Source organism: Pyrus communis, chromosome 10 (genome assembly GCF_963583255.1).
Source record: "Pyrus communis chromosome 10, drPyrComm1.1, whole genome shotgun sequence".
NCBI lineage: Eukaryota > Viridiplantae > Streptophyta > Magnoliopsida > Rosales > Rosaceae > Pyrus > Pyrus communis.
In genome coordinates, this window is record NC_084812.1 from 8,046,292 (window position 1) to 8,063,411 (window position 17,120).

The following is a 17,120-nucleotide window of genomic DNA, read 5'->3' on the forward strand; positions in this document are numbered from 1 at the left end:
CGTAATGAGTGCTTGACAATTTGTATTGCTATGTTTTCGGCAATTTGTAATTTGATATTGAAACTATTTGCTGAGAAGTAGCGGGTAACTGGATTGCAAATTTTTTCAAAGCATAGCAAGACTAAAGCAAAAACACTGAAGAACTTCATAAAATTGAACCAACTTTTGTACAATCCGAAAAGCGCCTCTACGGCCACTTCTACTACAAAATTTCAAAAATGTAAGTAGAGCAGGGAGCAAAACCAAAACCAAAACCTTCCTCTTAAGAATTTCAAAGATCATAAAGTTCTTGATTCTGCAGTTAATTCAGGATTTTATCCCAGGGCTGGAAATTGATCATCCTTCAGTTCGAATGAAGCATCAGGTTTTTTCCCACCTCCCCGCTGAGAGTAGTTTCCAAATCCACCACCCTGCTGCAGATGAGGCCCTTGAAATCTACCATCCCACTGCCCACGAGGCCCTTCAAGTTTATCACCCTTGTTTGGTCTGCAGAACTCATTGATATTAATAGTCTGCGTCTTGATCTTCCTCATGGAAGCACCATCTTTCCACTTTTTAACTTCTGCAGACTTTTCTTGGCCCACGGGGACAGACATTTTCTCCTTCTTCCCAATAACTTGCATTGACTCAAACTCCTTAACAAGAGCTTCAGTCCTCTCAAAATCCCCATCGACACTTTTCTTCGCAGCCTCCGAATCCTTCTTCTTGGCACCAAGAGCCTTCTCCTCATACTCTTTCAGAGTGTACTCCTTGGTAATCTTTTTATCCTCTTGAACACTTGCAGGAGCAGCAGCCGTGTTTTCGCCTTGGATCCTATCCTTGTTCTTCTTCATCTTTTTCTTAAGACTTCCATTGATATTCGGCTTCTTTTCCTTCTCGTCAGAGCTCTTTCTGCTGACACTTCCATTGGCCCCTATACCTTGCAATTCAGAATTATTCCCCTGCTCCTCACCGCCCTGTTCTTGTTGCTGTTTCTCCTTCTCGTTCTCCTTTTCCAACCCCTCACCATTTTTGTTACCCTGGTTGTTTTCGGTATTGTTGTATCTTCTCCTTTCTTGATGACTATGGTCTCTCCATCTGCCTCGCCCCTGCCTCTGACCTCCAAACCTACCTTGAGCCCTTTGCTGATCATCACCGCCGCCCTGCACCATATGCTGATCATCAACGCTGTGATTATGATGATTAGGGTTCCGCCGAGCGTGACACTCTTGCCAACACTCACCATTAAAACCATTACCAAGCACATTAGCTTCCTCAACTTCCACATTCTCACTCTGATTACTTCCATGTGGGCCTCCGTTAACTGCTCTGTAATACTGCCTTTTACCACCATAATAACCCCCGTTTCTTCTTCCATAGTTTTGCCTTCCATTATTAACCGTCGCCACTCCACCCTGACTCTGACTTCTCTGTTGATAACCACCGTTACCCTCTCTGAAATACCGCCTCTGACCATTGTCACCGCCGTTACCCCTACCATAATTTTGGCCTCCATTCTCAACTTTTCCTCCCTCTCCTCCCTGGCTCTGACTCATCTCCTGGTAGCCGCCGTTGCCATCCTTGTAATACCGCCTTCGACCATAATAACCTCCGTTACCCCTTCCATAATTTTGGCCGCCATTCTCAACCTTTCCTCCTTCTCCTCCCTGGCTCTGAGTCCTCTCTTGATAACCGCCATTACCCTCTCTGTGATACCGCCTCCGGCCATAATAACCGCGATTAACCCTCGTGTAATTTTGGCCTCCATTGCCTCTGTAATTATTATACTTCTCGGAACCAATACTAGCAGCACTGGATGCAGATTGCGCTTTCTCCGCTGCCTTCTTCTTCTCCTCCTCTTTGTTCTTCCTCTTTTCCTCCTTCACCACTGCAAGAAACGCAACCTCCGCCTTCGCGTCCACGACGCTGATGAAATCGCCGTCATCCAAGAGACTGAAAGGGTTGATGTGTTCAACCTCAGCCATGGAATCTAAAGCCAAATTTGGGTGAACAAACCGGGAGAGAGGGAGAGAGGTGGTTTGCTAGGGTTTTTCTGATCTCAAAGAGAGAACAGGCACAAGAAATAGGGGCTCTCAATCTTGGCCGTATTTATTGGCGCAATACTTTGACCTACCAACCCTACTTACTTACCTTGCTTGCGCTGCAAGGCAAAATCCAATCCTACAGTCGTCGATAGATACTTCCCTTTTTTTGAAATTGATCTGTTCTTGCTCTCCGAGTAAATTACTTTCTAATTTTTTTTTCTGACAATTTTTTTTAATTAGCTAGGAAATTAACTGGTTTATAAACTTACCACTTGTTTAAATATATTAATTAACTGGTTTCACTTCACATGTCCACTTTTTTATTTTTTTTATTAGAATTTCATATGTTATTATTTTGTAATTCGAATGATTTGGATTACGTTGGAATAGAAATATGAAAAACTGTATTAAGATTGAAATTTTTTATTTTTTACGAAAATAGAATTTGGTGTTGTAAAGTTCAAAAATAAAATATTCGATCACTTAATTTGTAATGATATTTCTGTTCACTTGTAAGTAAAATGTTTTATCATATATAGTATTGACATTTGAAAAACTCATCACTTTAGTCCATAATCTTTCACATCAACCAATTTTGTCCTTTACGTTTGTCTCCACGCATCATTGCTTAACATTATTTTTGACCTATTATAATAGTAGGGTGCAAAGCAAAACATTTAAGATGAAATTAATTAATTTTAAACATGAGGAACGAAAATGACAAGTTCTCCAAACATCATGGATCATTTTCAATAAAATCCTATTGAAATTTATCGATATAATCATCGACCAATAGTTTATATTTTAAGTTAAACTGTAGTGACCCCACTCACTCGTAGAGATTTTTTTTGAATCCCAACAACTCAAATCCTTAGTTTTTCGTCTTCTTAAAAGTCTAAGTCGGTGTCGTGACTTCGTATGAGCTGGTTATCGGTAAAAGCGTAGGTGTCCTTGACGACGTACTCCAACTCGTTGTTCTGAAACTATGTCATTTTCGATTGCGGAGAAACTCACAGATTAATTGAAATCCGCATCGAGCATTCAATCAAAATCGACAGTGAAATAAGTAGCAAAGGAATTACCTAAAAACGGGAGAGGAATTCAGCTGGGCGAGTGAGATCCAGATGGATGAAATCAGGAGAGTATCCTATCCCAAATACAATTTTATAATTGTATTATTAATTCGGATGCCATAAGTCAATCCTCTCATAAGAACATCTTCAGTAAAGTCCCTAAAGAGGGACAATCACAATATAAAATGGGTATAAAACAAATATAGAGACAAAATGAATCTCTAATGGATCAAAAAGTGAGTCCCTAAAGTATAGGGACTCACCGGATACATAGTGTATGTCCTCATTTATAGGGACTGCATAAGGACAACCATGAGTGGAAAATGAGGTCCACAATCTTGATTGTAGCTTTTAATGCTTTTAGTTCATTAAAAAATGTTTAACATGAACAAAAAAAATGTGCACCTTGAGTGGAAAACGGTACCCACAATCTTGATTGAAGATTTTTCTTTCAATACTTTTAATTAATTAAAAAAAGGTTAACATAAGCAAAAAATGTACCTAATTAAATTATCACATAAAACCATAAAAACTTCAAATTTATAGATTCTATTATAAGGACTAGACCTGATAATTTCTTACACGACCTGTTAACACGACACGTAAACTACACGAAAATAACGGGTTTCGGGTTAACACGATAACTAATCAAGTCACACGATAATAACCCATTAATAAAAGGTCCTTAACATGTTTACACGAGAGTGATACATGGGTAACCTATTTCGACACGATAAGAAAAAAGTTATTTTGATGATTTTTATTTTTTAAACTACTAAAAAAAAACTTACTATAAAATACAATAGATATAATGAATATTATATATTGTTTATTAATTATTATTCTATATAAATTTTAAATTTTAAGTTTTATTTATTTATTTATTTTTATAGTATATTATAGGCAAAGATTGAGATTAAAAATCATAAACACATTAAAAATAAAAATATCAAGTAACTTAAAAATACTAAACACATTAAAAAAATTATAATAATTAATTTACATGTGCGAAAAATATGAAAAAAAATATGCAAACGCTCATAGTCGCATCCTCTACACTTTGAGGATGGATATATGATCGTTTGAATTTTTAAAACCATACAAACTCTCATGAATAGTATTTTTAAGGGAGTTCAAAATAAACAAAATTCATAATCATTAATGTATAAGTCTGAAAGATGTGAAAGCATAATAAACGTTCATAATTGCATCCTTAACGCTTAGACAATGGTTACATGGTCGTTTAGATTTTTAAAACCTTCCAAATCTCATGAACAGTGTTTTTTATTTGAGTGCAAAATTAATAATAATTATTGTAGAAGTGTGAAAAATGTAATCACTCGTAATGAAAAACTTTACAACTTTCATGAAGAGGTCAACTCCAAAATTTAGTATGTATATACTAATTTAGTATTATGTTTTACATTTTTTTGGGTCAAATTATGTTTTTCATTTTTATTGATTTAAAATATATTTTTCTTAATGGGTAATGTAACATCCCACATCGTCCAGGGGAGTGATCCTTAAATGTATATTCTCATCCCTACCTAGCACGAGGACTTTTGGGAGCTCACTGGCTTCGGGTTCCGTAGGAACTCCGAAGTTAGGCGAGAAGAGGGCTAGAGCAATCCCATGATGGGTGACCCACTGGGAAGTTGCTCGTGAGTTCCCAAAAACAAAACAGTGAGGGAATGGTAAGCCCAAAGCGGACAATATCGTGCTACGGTGGTGGAGCGGGCCTGGGAAGTGATCCGCCCGGGGCCGGGATGTGACAATTGGTATCAGAGCCTAACCCTGGCCGCGTGTGTGTCGACGAGGACGTCGGGCCCTTAAGGGGGGTGGATTGTAACATCTCACATTGCCCAGGGGAGTGATCCTTAAATGTATATTCTCATCCCTACCTAGCACGAGGCCTTTTGGGAGCTCACTGGCTTCGGGTTCCGTAGGAACTCCGAAGTTAAGCGAGAAGGGGGTTAGAGCAATCCCATGATGGGTGACCCACTAGGAAGTTGCTCGTGAGTTCCCAAAAACAAAATCGTGAGAGAATAGTAAGCCCAAAGCGGACAATATCGTGCTACGGTGGTGGAGCGAGGCTAGGAAGTGGTCCGTCTCGGGCCGGGATGTGACAGGTAACGGGTAACGAGTCGGGTCATATTACCCGTTTACTTTAACGGGTATTACACGACACGATCCATTAAGCTATCAGGTATGATATGAAAACGACACAAACAAGATAAACACGACACGAATGCCGTATCTAATAAGGACTTTGCCATTGGAGGCCAAGGGCGGAGGCAATATATGCCTGCCATAGGCCTAGGCCTACTCTCACTCTTTAAGCCCCCCTAAATATTTAGTATTATATATTTATTTATTTTTTATAAACTTAGTATTATACACCTTTTAGTTTACACAAAACTTTTAAATTCTATTCACCAATAATTAAAACAAGAGGTATTTTTTTTCTTTTCACCCAACAACACTCATCCTAAAACTAAATCTAACTCTTATTTTGTATACAAGTCAATAACTCTTAAAATTAAAATCTAAAATTTACTTTAGTTTTATCAAAAGATATTCTTTTATATTGTCAACCTAAAGAATAATAAACTTTGAGCTTTTCCTCCTTCCCTTGTTGAATTTCATGTATTTTGCCCTCCATATTTTCAACCCAAAACAATGTTAAGGTTTGTAAATCTCTGTGTTCTCTTTAACTTTTTACTAATAATATGGTCTAAAAACATGATCCCTAACATTTTTCATTGACTTGATATTAGAAGGTTAATTTCTTTTAATCCTCTTTAATCTTGATTAACTACTCTCTATATTGACTTGATATTGGAAGATTAATTTTAACATAAAAAAAAGTATTTAGCGCCTCAAAAAAATTAAATTAGATTACAACTCCAAGCATGTATTATACCCCTTTGTAAACATTATCTTTTTTAACATTAAGTGAGGTTCCTCCTTACGCAAAATCCTGACTCTGCTACTCATGAAGGCAATATTCTTTTAAAAACACAAAGATTCCTTTTTAAGTTCTTAAATTACTCCTCAAAAGTCATGGTTCCATTGGAGATGCTATGTGTCCCTATCTCAACCATCAAATACGGTCAACCTAAAAAAAAGTTGACGAGATTTGGATTATTACCACAAAAAGGTCGTTTTAGGGGATAGACTGGTTAGGAAACAAGGAGCCGTGTATGGACGCAGCCGCAAATCGTCATTGTCTGCGGGAGCTTCTACCGTATACCTCAGCGCTAGCCAATCAGAACGCGGCAAAACCAGAGAATGCCCCGACCCCCACGGTCTTGGCCATGAGAGGAGGAGCTATAAGCATCCGAATCACCACCAGAATCAACCCCCAACGACCTCGACCACGGCTACCCTTCTGCGCGCGCACCACCATCCACAACAACTCCATGGCCGACCGCGACGGCGATGCAGCGGCAGCAGCAGCAGCAACGAAGACTCGAGTCCCTCAACCGATTGAAGCAGCAAAGCCGAAAGAGGGAGAAGGAAAGTCAGCGGAGAAATCACCTCCGCCTCCGCCGCCAGAGAAGCCGGAACCGGGTGATTGCTGCGGCAGCGGATGCGTCCGGTGCGTGTGGGATGTGTATTACGACGAGCTCGACGAATACAACAAGCTGTACAAATGTGATTCCAACTCCAAATCTTCATAGCTTGAATTCGAATTGATGTTGTAGATCTTAAGATATTTGTATCCAGATTGAACATTCACAATTTAAACAGAATTTTTTTTTGAATTTTGGTATTTTTCTGCCTGAATTTCTCGATGAAAAATTAAATTTAGAATAAAAACAAATAAAAATTAGGGGAATTTGATAAACGGGCCCGGCCCACGGATTCTGATATAACGCGAAATGATAAAATGTTGGGAATTTCGTTACAGCGGGATCGCGGTGTCGTGGAGGGAAGATGCGTAGGTCAGAGTTAACGGGCGGTGCTGTGATCGCGGCGGTGGCGGCGGCTCTGCTACTGTTTGGAAACGCCGTCGTTGTGGAGGCTTCGGCTTCGTCGTCGGCGGCGTTCGTGCAGAACGCCATCTACTCCAACAAGATTGCCATCTTCTCCAAATCCTATTGCCCGTACGTCATCTCCCTCAAACCTTGAAATTCGTAGAGCAATCAAATTGTAATTTCAGAATTTGAGAAATATTTATTTGCATCAACATTTGTTTTATTTATATCTAGGATCATAACATCTTCAGATATGTTACTAAGATGTTCATTTCTGTGCTAGTAGTGGGTTCATTGCTTTCTGAATTCTGTTCAGCTATCTGTTATACTTTGTTTCTGTTTTAGTAATGGTTTATGATTTCGGCGTAAATGTTGCGAAAAGAACTCTGTCCATGCCCCTGTGTGTGTTAATTTAAGTGATTCTGGAATGAGGATTCTGGCATTGTGTGTTGTTTTGTGGCCAGGTATTGCTTGCGTGCCAAGCGCATGTTTGCCGAATTACATGAGCATCCGTTTGTTGTCGAACTTGATCTTCGAGGTATGAAATGGTTACGTCTTTTTGTTAATCTTTGATGAGCTGGTTATGTATAATGCAAGAAGGGTTTGAATTTGACTCTGAAAAGATATGTGTTTAGATGATGGAGCTCAAATTCAGAGTGTTCTTCTAGATGTGGTAGGCCGAACCACTGTGCCGCAGATTTTTGTGAATGGAAAGCACATTGGTGGCTCTGATGGTGAGCTCCCAGCTGTGTTTGTCCTTGTTTTAATGCTTTTCATCCGGCATTGTTTCCTTCTATCTGCTTTTTTAATTTGTGACTTTTACAATTCAGACCTCAAAGCCGCAGTTCAGAGTGGCCAGCTTCAGAAGCTTCTTAGTATAAGTTGAGGAGATATGTTAAATTAAGAAACACGAGCGCAGATATGAAGCTGCATATGGGGATTAAAGAGTTAGTTCTCTGACTTTGATGTAGCTAAAAATGATTTTTCTGTCTGCAAATAATAATTGATGTAATGTTGAATTAGCACAACCTCATCAATTTTCCACAACATTTGAGAAATCATATGTATTTGATAACTAGCAATCTCGGTTTTTCTATTTTTCATACCCTAAGATTTTATGCTATCCAAATTGAAGCAATGAATTCAACAACTGTTTCTTTTGTTGATGACACTGATACAGAAATGATAACGCCTTCATTTTCTAGGTGAATGTAATGTATATGCGTCTTGCATATGAGTTTTCAATCATTACATGTATCTCACAGGTTTACATGCATTTAACAACATGAACAAATACATACAATCTTGTTCAGTCATGTAGCAAAACTAGGTTGCATCCGAAATGACCACGATGCTAAAAATTGGTTAGTACATCACTGGTTCCGGAGTACAAACAGTTTGAGAGCACGGTATATGAGCTGAATGCTGTGTTTCTGTGTATGTTAAGAAGACTCTCTATCTGCATATGTGGTTGGCCGCCAGTTGCCTTTCTGTGCGCTGAGCATTCCTTCTTGGTTTTTGGAGACGGTTAGACTAACCTCCCAATGCAGGGACTTCAACAAGTTCTCAACCTCCCCAATTGTGCTCGACTCATCCCGGACTATAAACTTACCTCCTGGTCTGACAATCCGATCAACCTCTGCCAGTACCGGAGCGAGTTTGCATCTGGGAAGCGAAAACAGGTACATCGGCTTTACCATGACTTAGGGATCATAAAAATGAATAGCAACATAGATTTAAGTTGTACCTCTTTTTAAGCTTTGAAAAGAGATGATCTGCATGAAGTAGGTCATAGCTTCTGGGGTAAGTGCTAAAGGATTCACACCAGTCATGGTAAATTCCGAAAAGACCCCGTTCATAGATTATGGGGAGTGTATCCGGTGAATCTATGTTCACCACATTCATGACCCACACTTTAAGGTCCTTCAGAGCTGCAGCAAACCTGCACTCATGAGCACAACGTAGTTGAGATTACCACTTAGAATTACGTAAACCTAATCGAAAATCATCGATCAATGAGTAGTACCCTCCATAAACAGCTCTCATGTCCATACAATTTCTGACGTTCGACCAGTTGATACCCAAACTCTTCATGTAAGTGTTACTGATAACACGTTTCCAGTGCTCATAATCTGTTGAAAAATCTTGGGGTGCTGGCTTCCCATAGATGCCCATCTGGGAGCTGTTTAACCAGTAAGGCGGAGTCTGCAGGCGACTAGGCCATTTCTCAGGCCATTTAGTCCCTCTCTCCAATTTGTCTGTGGGTGCCCGGTGCATGCACGCCTGCAGAGGTACGTACCTGTAGAGAATTATGTATATATAGCCCGGGTCATGATAAACTTAGACCGTGAAATTAGGTCATCAACGGAAACTTAGTTACCAGGCAGCATTAGGGTCATCGTCGTTTTTGCACATAGGAGGCTGCTTTTGCTTTCTTTGGTCATAGCATTGGTTTGAGGTTGGTTTCCGGTAGATGGCGGCCCCAACTGAATTTACCTTGTCCTTCTTGATGGCTACAACCTCCCAACACATGGAGGCCGTCAGTGCCGACATTTCTACAAAATTGAAACAACCTCTACATCAAACAGTTTGATGTTTGTTGTTATCAGACTGTCAATCTAACATAAAAAGAGAACGAACATTCCTTGTTAAACTATACTCGTTCATAACAAATTTGGTACCCTACCCTTCCATATTTCGATATCCTCTTGTTCCTTCCTGTAAACAGGAGTGGCTGACCACACAAAGTAACCCCCAGGCCGCAGAACCCGATTCAATTCTAAAAGAAGCATACCACCTGCAGTGTCATAACAAAGTAACCATAACAGTGTGTAAATTATAAACGTGTGTGGCCTGTTAGACAAATGTTTATATTGTCAGACTTGTGAGCCTAAACCGCACATTCTGACGTACCTTCTATGTGCCAAGGGACTCTGCATCGCGCACAATGCACGACATCGAAGACCCTGCTGGGGAAGGGCAGCCTTTGAGAACCCATGACTGCAGAGATCGCAGGTATGCCTCTCTCAAGGGCAAACTGGACTTGAGCTTCGTGTTCATCTTTGGGTGCAAACGACATCGTTAGAACGTCTCTCTCGAAGAGATATCCGCCAAAGCTTGCAACCCCACAACCAACGTCCAATATAACTCTAGTGTGCTTTCCCCATGCGATCTTCGGGACTGCCTGCATGCAACTTAATAACATTATAAGACTGATGTGCGCATTATGATAATGACATACAATGACGGAATTAGAAATTTATATTAGATGTGAAATCAATGGTGAAGGGGTACTTACGTTTTGAACGAAATCAATGTACATGAGGGCGCCATGTATGAACTGGGTCCCGCCACCAGGAAACGTCAAAAACTCACCGGAAACCTTCACCCAGTTCTGGTGGCCCTTCACCTCCGCCAGCAACGTGTGCGGCACATTATGATACCATATCTGCCAGACCACAATTAAAGAGTTACACCCCCACAAATCCAACCGTTTAAATAATTCAATCACACACGATCCCACGAATCATACATATTTCGCACCTTGTCTCTGCTTTTCGGCCACGCGATGGACTTTTGGTACCCCTCCGGAAGCGGGACCAGGCACGTGGGCCCCTCCTGGGAACAGTGCCGCTCGCGGTGCTGGAAGTGTTTGGTCGAACGCAGTTTTTTCAGAGCCTTCTCGTTGTCCAAACACGGTATATAATCTGGACCCGCCGTGACGTTGCAGAGCTGCCACGTGTAGCCGTAGATGCCGTCCTGACCGGCCGATTCGTCCTTGCGCCTCTCCTTCTCGTTCTCCGACTGCGCCGCCTGCGTCGACCACGACTTCTTCGACTCCTTCGACTCCTTCCGAACCGTGTTGTCCCCGCTCAGTAACGAATCGCCCGAGTTGGACTCGGTTGCCGGAACCTTGCTTTGATTGGCTGCATTGGCGCCGCCGTCCTTCTTGTTCTTCTGATCGGAGTCGGAGTCCCGCTGGGTTTTTTCTGGATTCTGTTTGTTCTGATCTGTAGGTGTTTCCGAAAAGTTCTGATAGGTAGATTCCTTGCTTTGTACTTGCAAGTTCGCAGCTGCATGGCTCGTCTCGTCCGAGAACTGCAACTCTCCGCTTTTGGTCGCGTTGGATTCCGAATTCTCCTGCTGCTGCTGATAGTTTTGGGATTCTTGCGATGAATTCCCCTGCTTCCCACTGCTTAGAAATTCTTGTTCGTGCTGCTGCTGGTGATCCGACGATACTGCATTTTGCTTTTGATCTGCATTATCCGATTTCTTATCGCTCTGAGAATCTTTAGAATTGCCTTCCCCGCTTTCGGAATTATGATTGCTGTCCTTGTTATTTGTGCCTTGCTGCTCTTTTGAATTTCTATCTGAACTGTTCTTTTGACCGTCGCTTGTGATTATGTGATCGCCGTTCTTTTCGGATTGATCGACGGCACCCTTCTGGTTTTTTTTATCAGATTGATCGACAGAATCCTTCTGAGTGCCCTGTTCATCGTGGTCAGCTTGTTGTTGGTTGTGTTCCGCCACCGAGCCGCTCTGATCCTCAGCCAATTGGGTCTGGCTGATTTCTTTCTCCTTCTTATCTTGCAGCTCTTCGCTAGTATCTTGTTTATTATCACCACCTCCGCCGTTGCCACTACTACGTTGTTCTTGGTCGGATGAAGTGGTACTACTACCGCTACCCTTTGTTGAATTGCTCAGCAGATCATCGGATTTTATGGCATCGTCGGGGAGATCGCCCGGGTTGTCTTCAAACGCCTTCGGTTTTTCATTATTATTATTGTTGTCGTTGTTGTCGTAACTGTTTGTGCTTTTGGTGATCACTAGGTCCGAGGCAGCATCGTCTGAGGAGGAGATCGTGGCAGTTCGAGCACTTGTGGAGGTTTGCGGGACTCCTGAGTTAGAGTAGTTGAGCATCCACACAGCCAAAACGCACACTGCTATGAACACCATAATCGTCACAGTCGAAGCGTAGGAATTCGACGAAGATGACCGCTTGTTGCTGCGCGACCTTAAACCTGGCGCCATTGTTCTCTCTGTGTCTTTGCGATTGGGAGAGAGAGATCATCTGAGTTATGTTTTTGTGGAAAAGAGGATGTAATGAGCGTGGAAATGTGATTTAATTGTCTGAGGGGATCTGTGTTTGTGGAGGAAGATGAAGTGGGAGAGACAAAGACGCATTCCAAGTTAGAATGTCTCAAGATCCAAAGGAGTCGGACAAGGGAATTTGTTATGCAACCAAATATTTGGTTTTTCCATGCAAACCATTTGCAAATATTGCATGCAACGTAGAGGGGTAGGGAAAGATGGGCCTTTGGCGGCCTCTTAGGGCACCTTGAAGGGCCCAAGTTTGATTTCAGGAGAGGAAGATAGTGAAAGTCGTGGGTTTTGTCCATCTAGTATGTGCTTTTCAGAGATTGATTAAAACCCAAACCCCAAAACGGAGATGTATAAGATTGTATTGAATTGGATAACGCATTGAATTTAATATAAGTTGAATGAAGAAATGAATGTCAATTTTCAAATTTTGTTCAGGTAAAAAGTTGACATCGATTTTAGCCTTTAACATATATTGATCTAGTGAGTTATTTACGAAGTTGAACAAAGTTCTAAAGTATTCCATCATTTTAGTTTTTTTTTTTCTTTTTTTTTTTGAACGAACGATATCATCTACACTATAGGGAATGAGGTGGCCTTAGCCTTACAATGGGTTAGCAATAATTTGGTTCAAAATCGCCTTTTCGAAAATTGAACATAAAACTTTTCACTTACAAATGAAGAGAAATATCACTAGACCGTAGTACTAAATGGCTCAATCATTGTAGTTTCTAAGCCTCAAATCTCCACAATAGCAAATTTGTATGTTGACACCTATAGGGCTCATTTAGTATTTAGGATTTGATTTCATTCATAACTAATTAAATTCAAGATATATTAAAGATAGAGTTGTATGATTTTTTTTTTCTTTTTTGCATTTGAGAGGATTAGAAGGGGATTAGACCTTAAGGAAACTTATCTTTTTCAAATCCTGCGATTTTTGCAGCGATGGGAAGGGATGAGTTTCCCTAATGAGTGGTTCATTTTCTACTTTCAAGTTGGACGCAAATTATATCTTTTTTTATATGCTTGAAAATAAAATTTAAATTGTAAACAACTTAAAATAGTTTTTTGCTTATAGTTATTAGTTTTCATTTTGTGTGACATTCTTAGTGTATTTCTTCCACATTTTTCCACGTATTCTTTCTATCTCTAATAGAAAAATGAAAACATACTAAAAACTAAAAACTAAATGATTATCAAATGGGTCCATAAAAGTTGCTAAGTTGAGTTTTTTCTTGGGTTGCCCTAAAAGATTTAACAATGTTTCTGCGGTCGAACTGCAGCTAGAAATGAAAACATTTATTCAGACGACGACTGCATTGTAACCATGCGTGCTTGCTCGTATAAAGTAATGAAGTCCTTTCTCCCTCTCAGATGAGGAGTTGGAAGAGGAGGAAGGGCAGGCTCGTCCTTGACAAGGATGTCTATGTAGTCTCGTGATATTCTTCATCAGGGTAAAAGAGTTTATCAGACCGAGAAACAGACAGGTAATTACCATTCCTTGCCGTCCATTAATATTAAAGTCAATTTATAAACTGAAAGGAACGCTAGCTAGCTATATATCTATATCTATATATATATATAAGAAAAGCGCCAGATTTCAATCCATAAGCTACAAAGGCTTTGAATTTGATCACTAATTACATACATGCAACCCAGGTGACAGCACCGCCCTTCCCAAGGGACCTCACCTAAGCTATACCTAGTATAATCATCATCATCTCTCATTGGCCATTTAATACTTTAGACTTCAGTCATATTTTCGCTCAGTATATATTAATAGTTTAATAACATATCACATCACGTGTAATATGATAGAAGTGTTGGTTGGAGAGGAATCCGAATTCTCGCAAGATACTTTTTGTTATGAGGATTCTGAAAATCCGTAAATCGTATTAATTTATCGTATATTATGTGATTATAAATTATTTTAAATATTTTTATTTAAAATTAAATACAAACAATACTTAAAAAAAAACTGATCGCATGATACACATAAACAAACACGATTCACAAATTTCCATAATCTTCATCAAAAGAATCCGAAGAAGATCCTGTTGGGTTGGAGAGGCTCCACACACACACGCATACATACCTAGTTTTATTATAATCGGCATCCCATTGATAAGCTTATATTTATATATATTTTATATCAAATTCACTTGTCTTTTCTTAGTTAGTTCCTTATATTTTTGAGTAATTTACTTTGTTTTTGTGTTTTGTAGATTTGTCAAGTAAAGAAAAGAAAAATAACACAAGTGGAATTTTAAGTAATAAATTCGTCAAAACTGTCTGTGCAGGTCAGCTGACTTTGGAAGCAAGCTGCGGACAGCTCAAAATGAATTAGAGAATGAGCGTTATATGCTTGAAAAGCTACGGATGTCTATTTTCTGGAGCATTTCACGGATTATTAATATCATTTTTCTAGAAAAAGTTATGGTCGTTCTAACACTGAAAGGTTCCCAAGAGGCTGAGCAGTTTGTAATAGACAAGAAAGCATTGAAAGCAATAATTCCCATAAAACTAACAGCCAAAACTGATGCAGCCAAGAACAAGCCAGCTAACACCTATTCAAATATCAGAGGAAATGAAAAATTAAGTGAGAGTAATGGGCATAAAGGCTGCCCAAAGAGTTACAATTGTTTTAGCATTTCCTCTCACTTATTGTCATCACTAAATGCCGGTTAGTGGGGTTAGTTATCGAGAAAAAACTGTGGCAGCAGAAAAGAAGAAAAGGGCTACAGGTTGCAGCAGCGAAGAGGGAAACAAAGTGAAAAAAAGATAGAAAAAAAGGAAGGAAATCAAGGAAAAAAGGTAAGGCTGCTGCGTTGGGGAAGGAAGGAAAGGAAGGAGGAAATCTTGGCATTCTCTTCTCTCGGTTTTATCTTCTCAAACTCATGTCTTTCTTTTGGTTTAATTTGAGAATTGTAGTTAGGGGCTGTTTTGAAGCCCCTAAGATGATTGCAAGTTTGTTATGACATTTCGTTTGAATTACTTTTACGAATGAATGAAAATTGGTTCACTACTTGTCTTATTGATGAATTCTTTATGTGTTTTCTATGGATGCATACTTAGTAAGCATATCTAGGATTCTAATGCTATGAATATGTGTGTGTCTGCCCTTGTCGAATGAGGACCTACATATGTTCTAGAGTAGTACTTGTTAATTGTGATTAACATGTGAACCAATTTCTAGGATTAGTAAGACAACGCTAGTACTTACGATGTTTTGTGATGACTCAAACTCTTTTCGTTCTTAATGATTTCTACTTTTTAAATCTATGAACACACCATTTGAGATTGCATGTTAGGAACTAAGTTAAGTTGAAAACGCCATTCTCTTAACATACTACATAAGAAAGAGTAATAGGTTGAGTTCTAACATTGAGCCAACTTGAGCATCTTCATCCAAAAATGAAAGGAATTTGAATGAAACATAACATGTTTGCATGATTATTTGGTGGTGGATAGCAATTCCCCTAACTCGTTTTTTTTAATTTGTGAACTACTTAAAAATCTGTCTATGTCTTGTTTTTGTACAATTTAATTTAAATATCAAATCAACAACAAAAATCCCAAAAATTTGTGTGAGTATAGCTCTGTGTGTCTAGTATATGCATATAAAATTTCGTAGACTTTAGATAAGTGTAAGTTGGTCTAATAATTATTTTTCGGTGGCTGGTCAGTAGGGACAACAACCCAGTTTTTGTGACATTCTAAGTAGTTAGATAAAACGATCTTCTGCGGGAAAAACCCTTATTTTCATATGCTACAATTGATAAATCTTATTGTTAATAAGGAAAATTAATAGGACATTTATGTGCTACTTTGTGGTGTGCTTTTAATCCTATCATTCATCTGTATTATCAATTCAATCATATTGATAATACCACCTTGACTACGAGTTTACTTAGGGCATTTGAGTAGTTAACAATTGATCGTTCTATTACTAAAGTATAATAATTTCTTATTTAATACGTTAACAATCTAAAACCATAACACATCAAATAAAAGAATCGGGTTTAGAGCCGAGGTTCCATCAAACTGATAGCTCAAACAGTCAAACCAGCTTATAAGAACAAGTTTAGTTTGACTTACTTTGTGAAGTTCGAACAAACCCTAATGTTGAGTCTTACATCATATTGAACAAATTCACGAGTCTTTCGGTTAAGCCCTTCTAGCTAAACATAATTACTTATAACAAATAAATGTTGATAAATCCACCCCGTTGTTTTATTTCTCCACCTATTTTTTAATAATTTTTTTAATGTCAATTTTAACCTCATGTAAAATGACATATAAGGACAAAGCAAAAAAGTAGTTGCTTCCAGTGATCTGCAAACACACCCTAAATTCACACCTAAATTAACAATTCATGGACTCACAAAAAAAACTACATTCTTGTTCGGATTTTATCATTCTACATTGCTTTTGAGTGTCTCAATCACTCCCTCAAATTTTCCAAAAATGTTGAAGACACAGGTACTACTGTGGGGAACCATATGATCAGAGACCACACTCGGAGCAAAACTTCGTAGAAGTCGGTTGAATTGGTTTGGACTTTGGAGGCAGAGGCTGATGGGTTTTCCTATTCGTATGTTTTAGTGCTCGGGGTTGGTGATAGAAAGGGAACAGGTGCACATGAGGGTTCTGGTAAGTGGGTAATTGGGGGTGGTGTCGAGTATGCACGCTGGGTGTTTGATGGTATGAGTGAGAGAAGTGTTGCGAGTTGGAATTCGCCGCTTGCTTTCTATCTATGGTGTCAGGAATTCGCTGCTTAAGTGCTATGTATGGTGTCTGGATGTTGATGGTGCGCAAAGAATTTTTTATGAGATGTCGGAGAGGAATATTGTTTCATGGATCAACATGATTGTAGGGTGTGCTCAGAATGGGAGGTATAAGCAAGCTTTGCCTTTGTTTGGTCAAATGAGGAGGCCTGG

At 39.3% G+C, this 17,120-nt stretch overlaps 2 protein-coding genes across 2 annotated transcripts; one reads left to right on the forward strand and one right to left on the reverse strand.

Moving 5' to 3' along the window:
• The first annotated feature begins 6,271 nt into the window (after positions 1 to 6,271).
• LOC137747320 (uncharacterized) lies at positions 6,272 to 8,156 on the forward strand. The gene is made up of 5 exons (XM_068487413.1): positions 6,272 to 6,754; positions 7,011 to 7,206; positions 7,542 to 7,615; positions 7,713 to 7,811; positions 7,908 to 8,156. Exons 1-5 carry the CDS (start codon positions 6,301 to 6,303, stop codon positions 7,961 to 7,963), a joined length of 879 nt encoding a protein of 292 aa, XP_068343514.1. The 5' UTR covers positions 6,272 to 6,300; the 3' UTR covers positions 7,964 to 8,156.
• A 126-nt stretch (positions 8,157 to 8,282) lies between these two features.
• On the reverse strand, positions 8,283 to 12,297 carry LOC137747319 (probable methyltransferase PMT27). Its single transcript, XM_068487411.1, has 8 exons — positions 10,621 to 12,297; positions 10,376 to 10,525; positions 9,991 to 10,261; positions 9,764 to 9,874; positions 9,458 to 9,632; positions 9,104 to 9,376; positions 8,825 to 9,019; positions 8,283 to 8,742 (listed from the first exon to the last, which is right to left on the reverse strand). The coding sequence occupies exons 1-8, from the start codon at positions 12,106 to 12,108 to the stop codon at positions 8,520 to 8,522; spliced, it is 2,886 nt and encodes a 961-aa protein (XP_068343512.1). The 5' UTR covers positions 12,109 to 12,297; the 3' UTR covers positions 8,283 to 8,519.
• Between the last annotated feature and the right edge of the window lie 4,823 nt (positions 12,298 to 17,120).

What these genes read in the sequence shown, in the direction of transcription:
- LOC137747319 (XM_068487411.1), bottom strand. Translation starts at nt 12,108, where the DNA reads ATGGCGCCAGGTTTAAGGTCGCGCAGCAACAAGCGGTCATCTTCGTCG. An exon ending in GGCCGAAAAGCAGAGACAAG is followed by an intron (nt 10,526 to 10,620) that starts GTGCGAAATATG and finishes GTGGTCTGGCAG; the next exon opens with ATATGGTATCATAATGTGCC. An exon ending in TTTTCAAAGCTTAAAAAGAG is followed by an intron (nt 8,743 to 8,824) that starts GTACAACTTAAA and finishes TTCGCTTCCCAG; the next exon opens with ATGCAAACTCGCTCCGGTAC.
- LOC137747320 (XM_068487413.1), top strand. Translation starts at nt 6,301, where the DNA reads ATGGACGCAGCCGCAAATCGTCATTGTCTGCGGGAGCTTCTACCGTAT. An exon ending in ATACAACAAGCTGTACAAAT is followed by an intron (nt 6,755 to 7,010) that starts GTGATTCCAACT and finishes ATTTCGTTACAG; the next exon opens with CGGGATCGCGGTGTCGTGGA. An exon ending in TTCTCCAAATCCTATTGCCC is followed by an intron (nt 7,207 to 7,541) that starts GTACGTCATCTC and finishes TTTTGTGGCCAG; the next exon opens with GTATTGCTTGCGTGCCAAGC.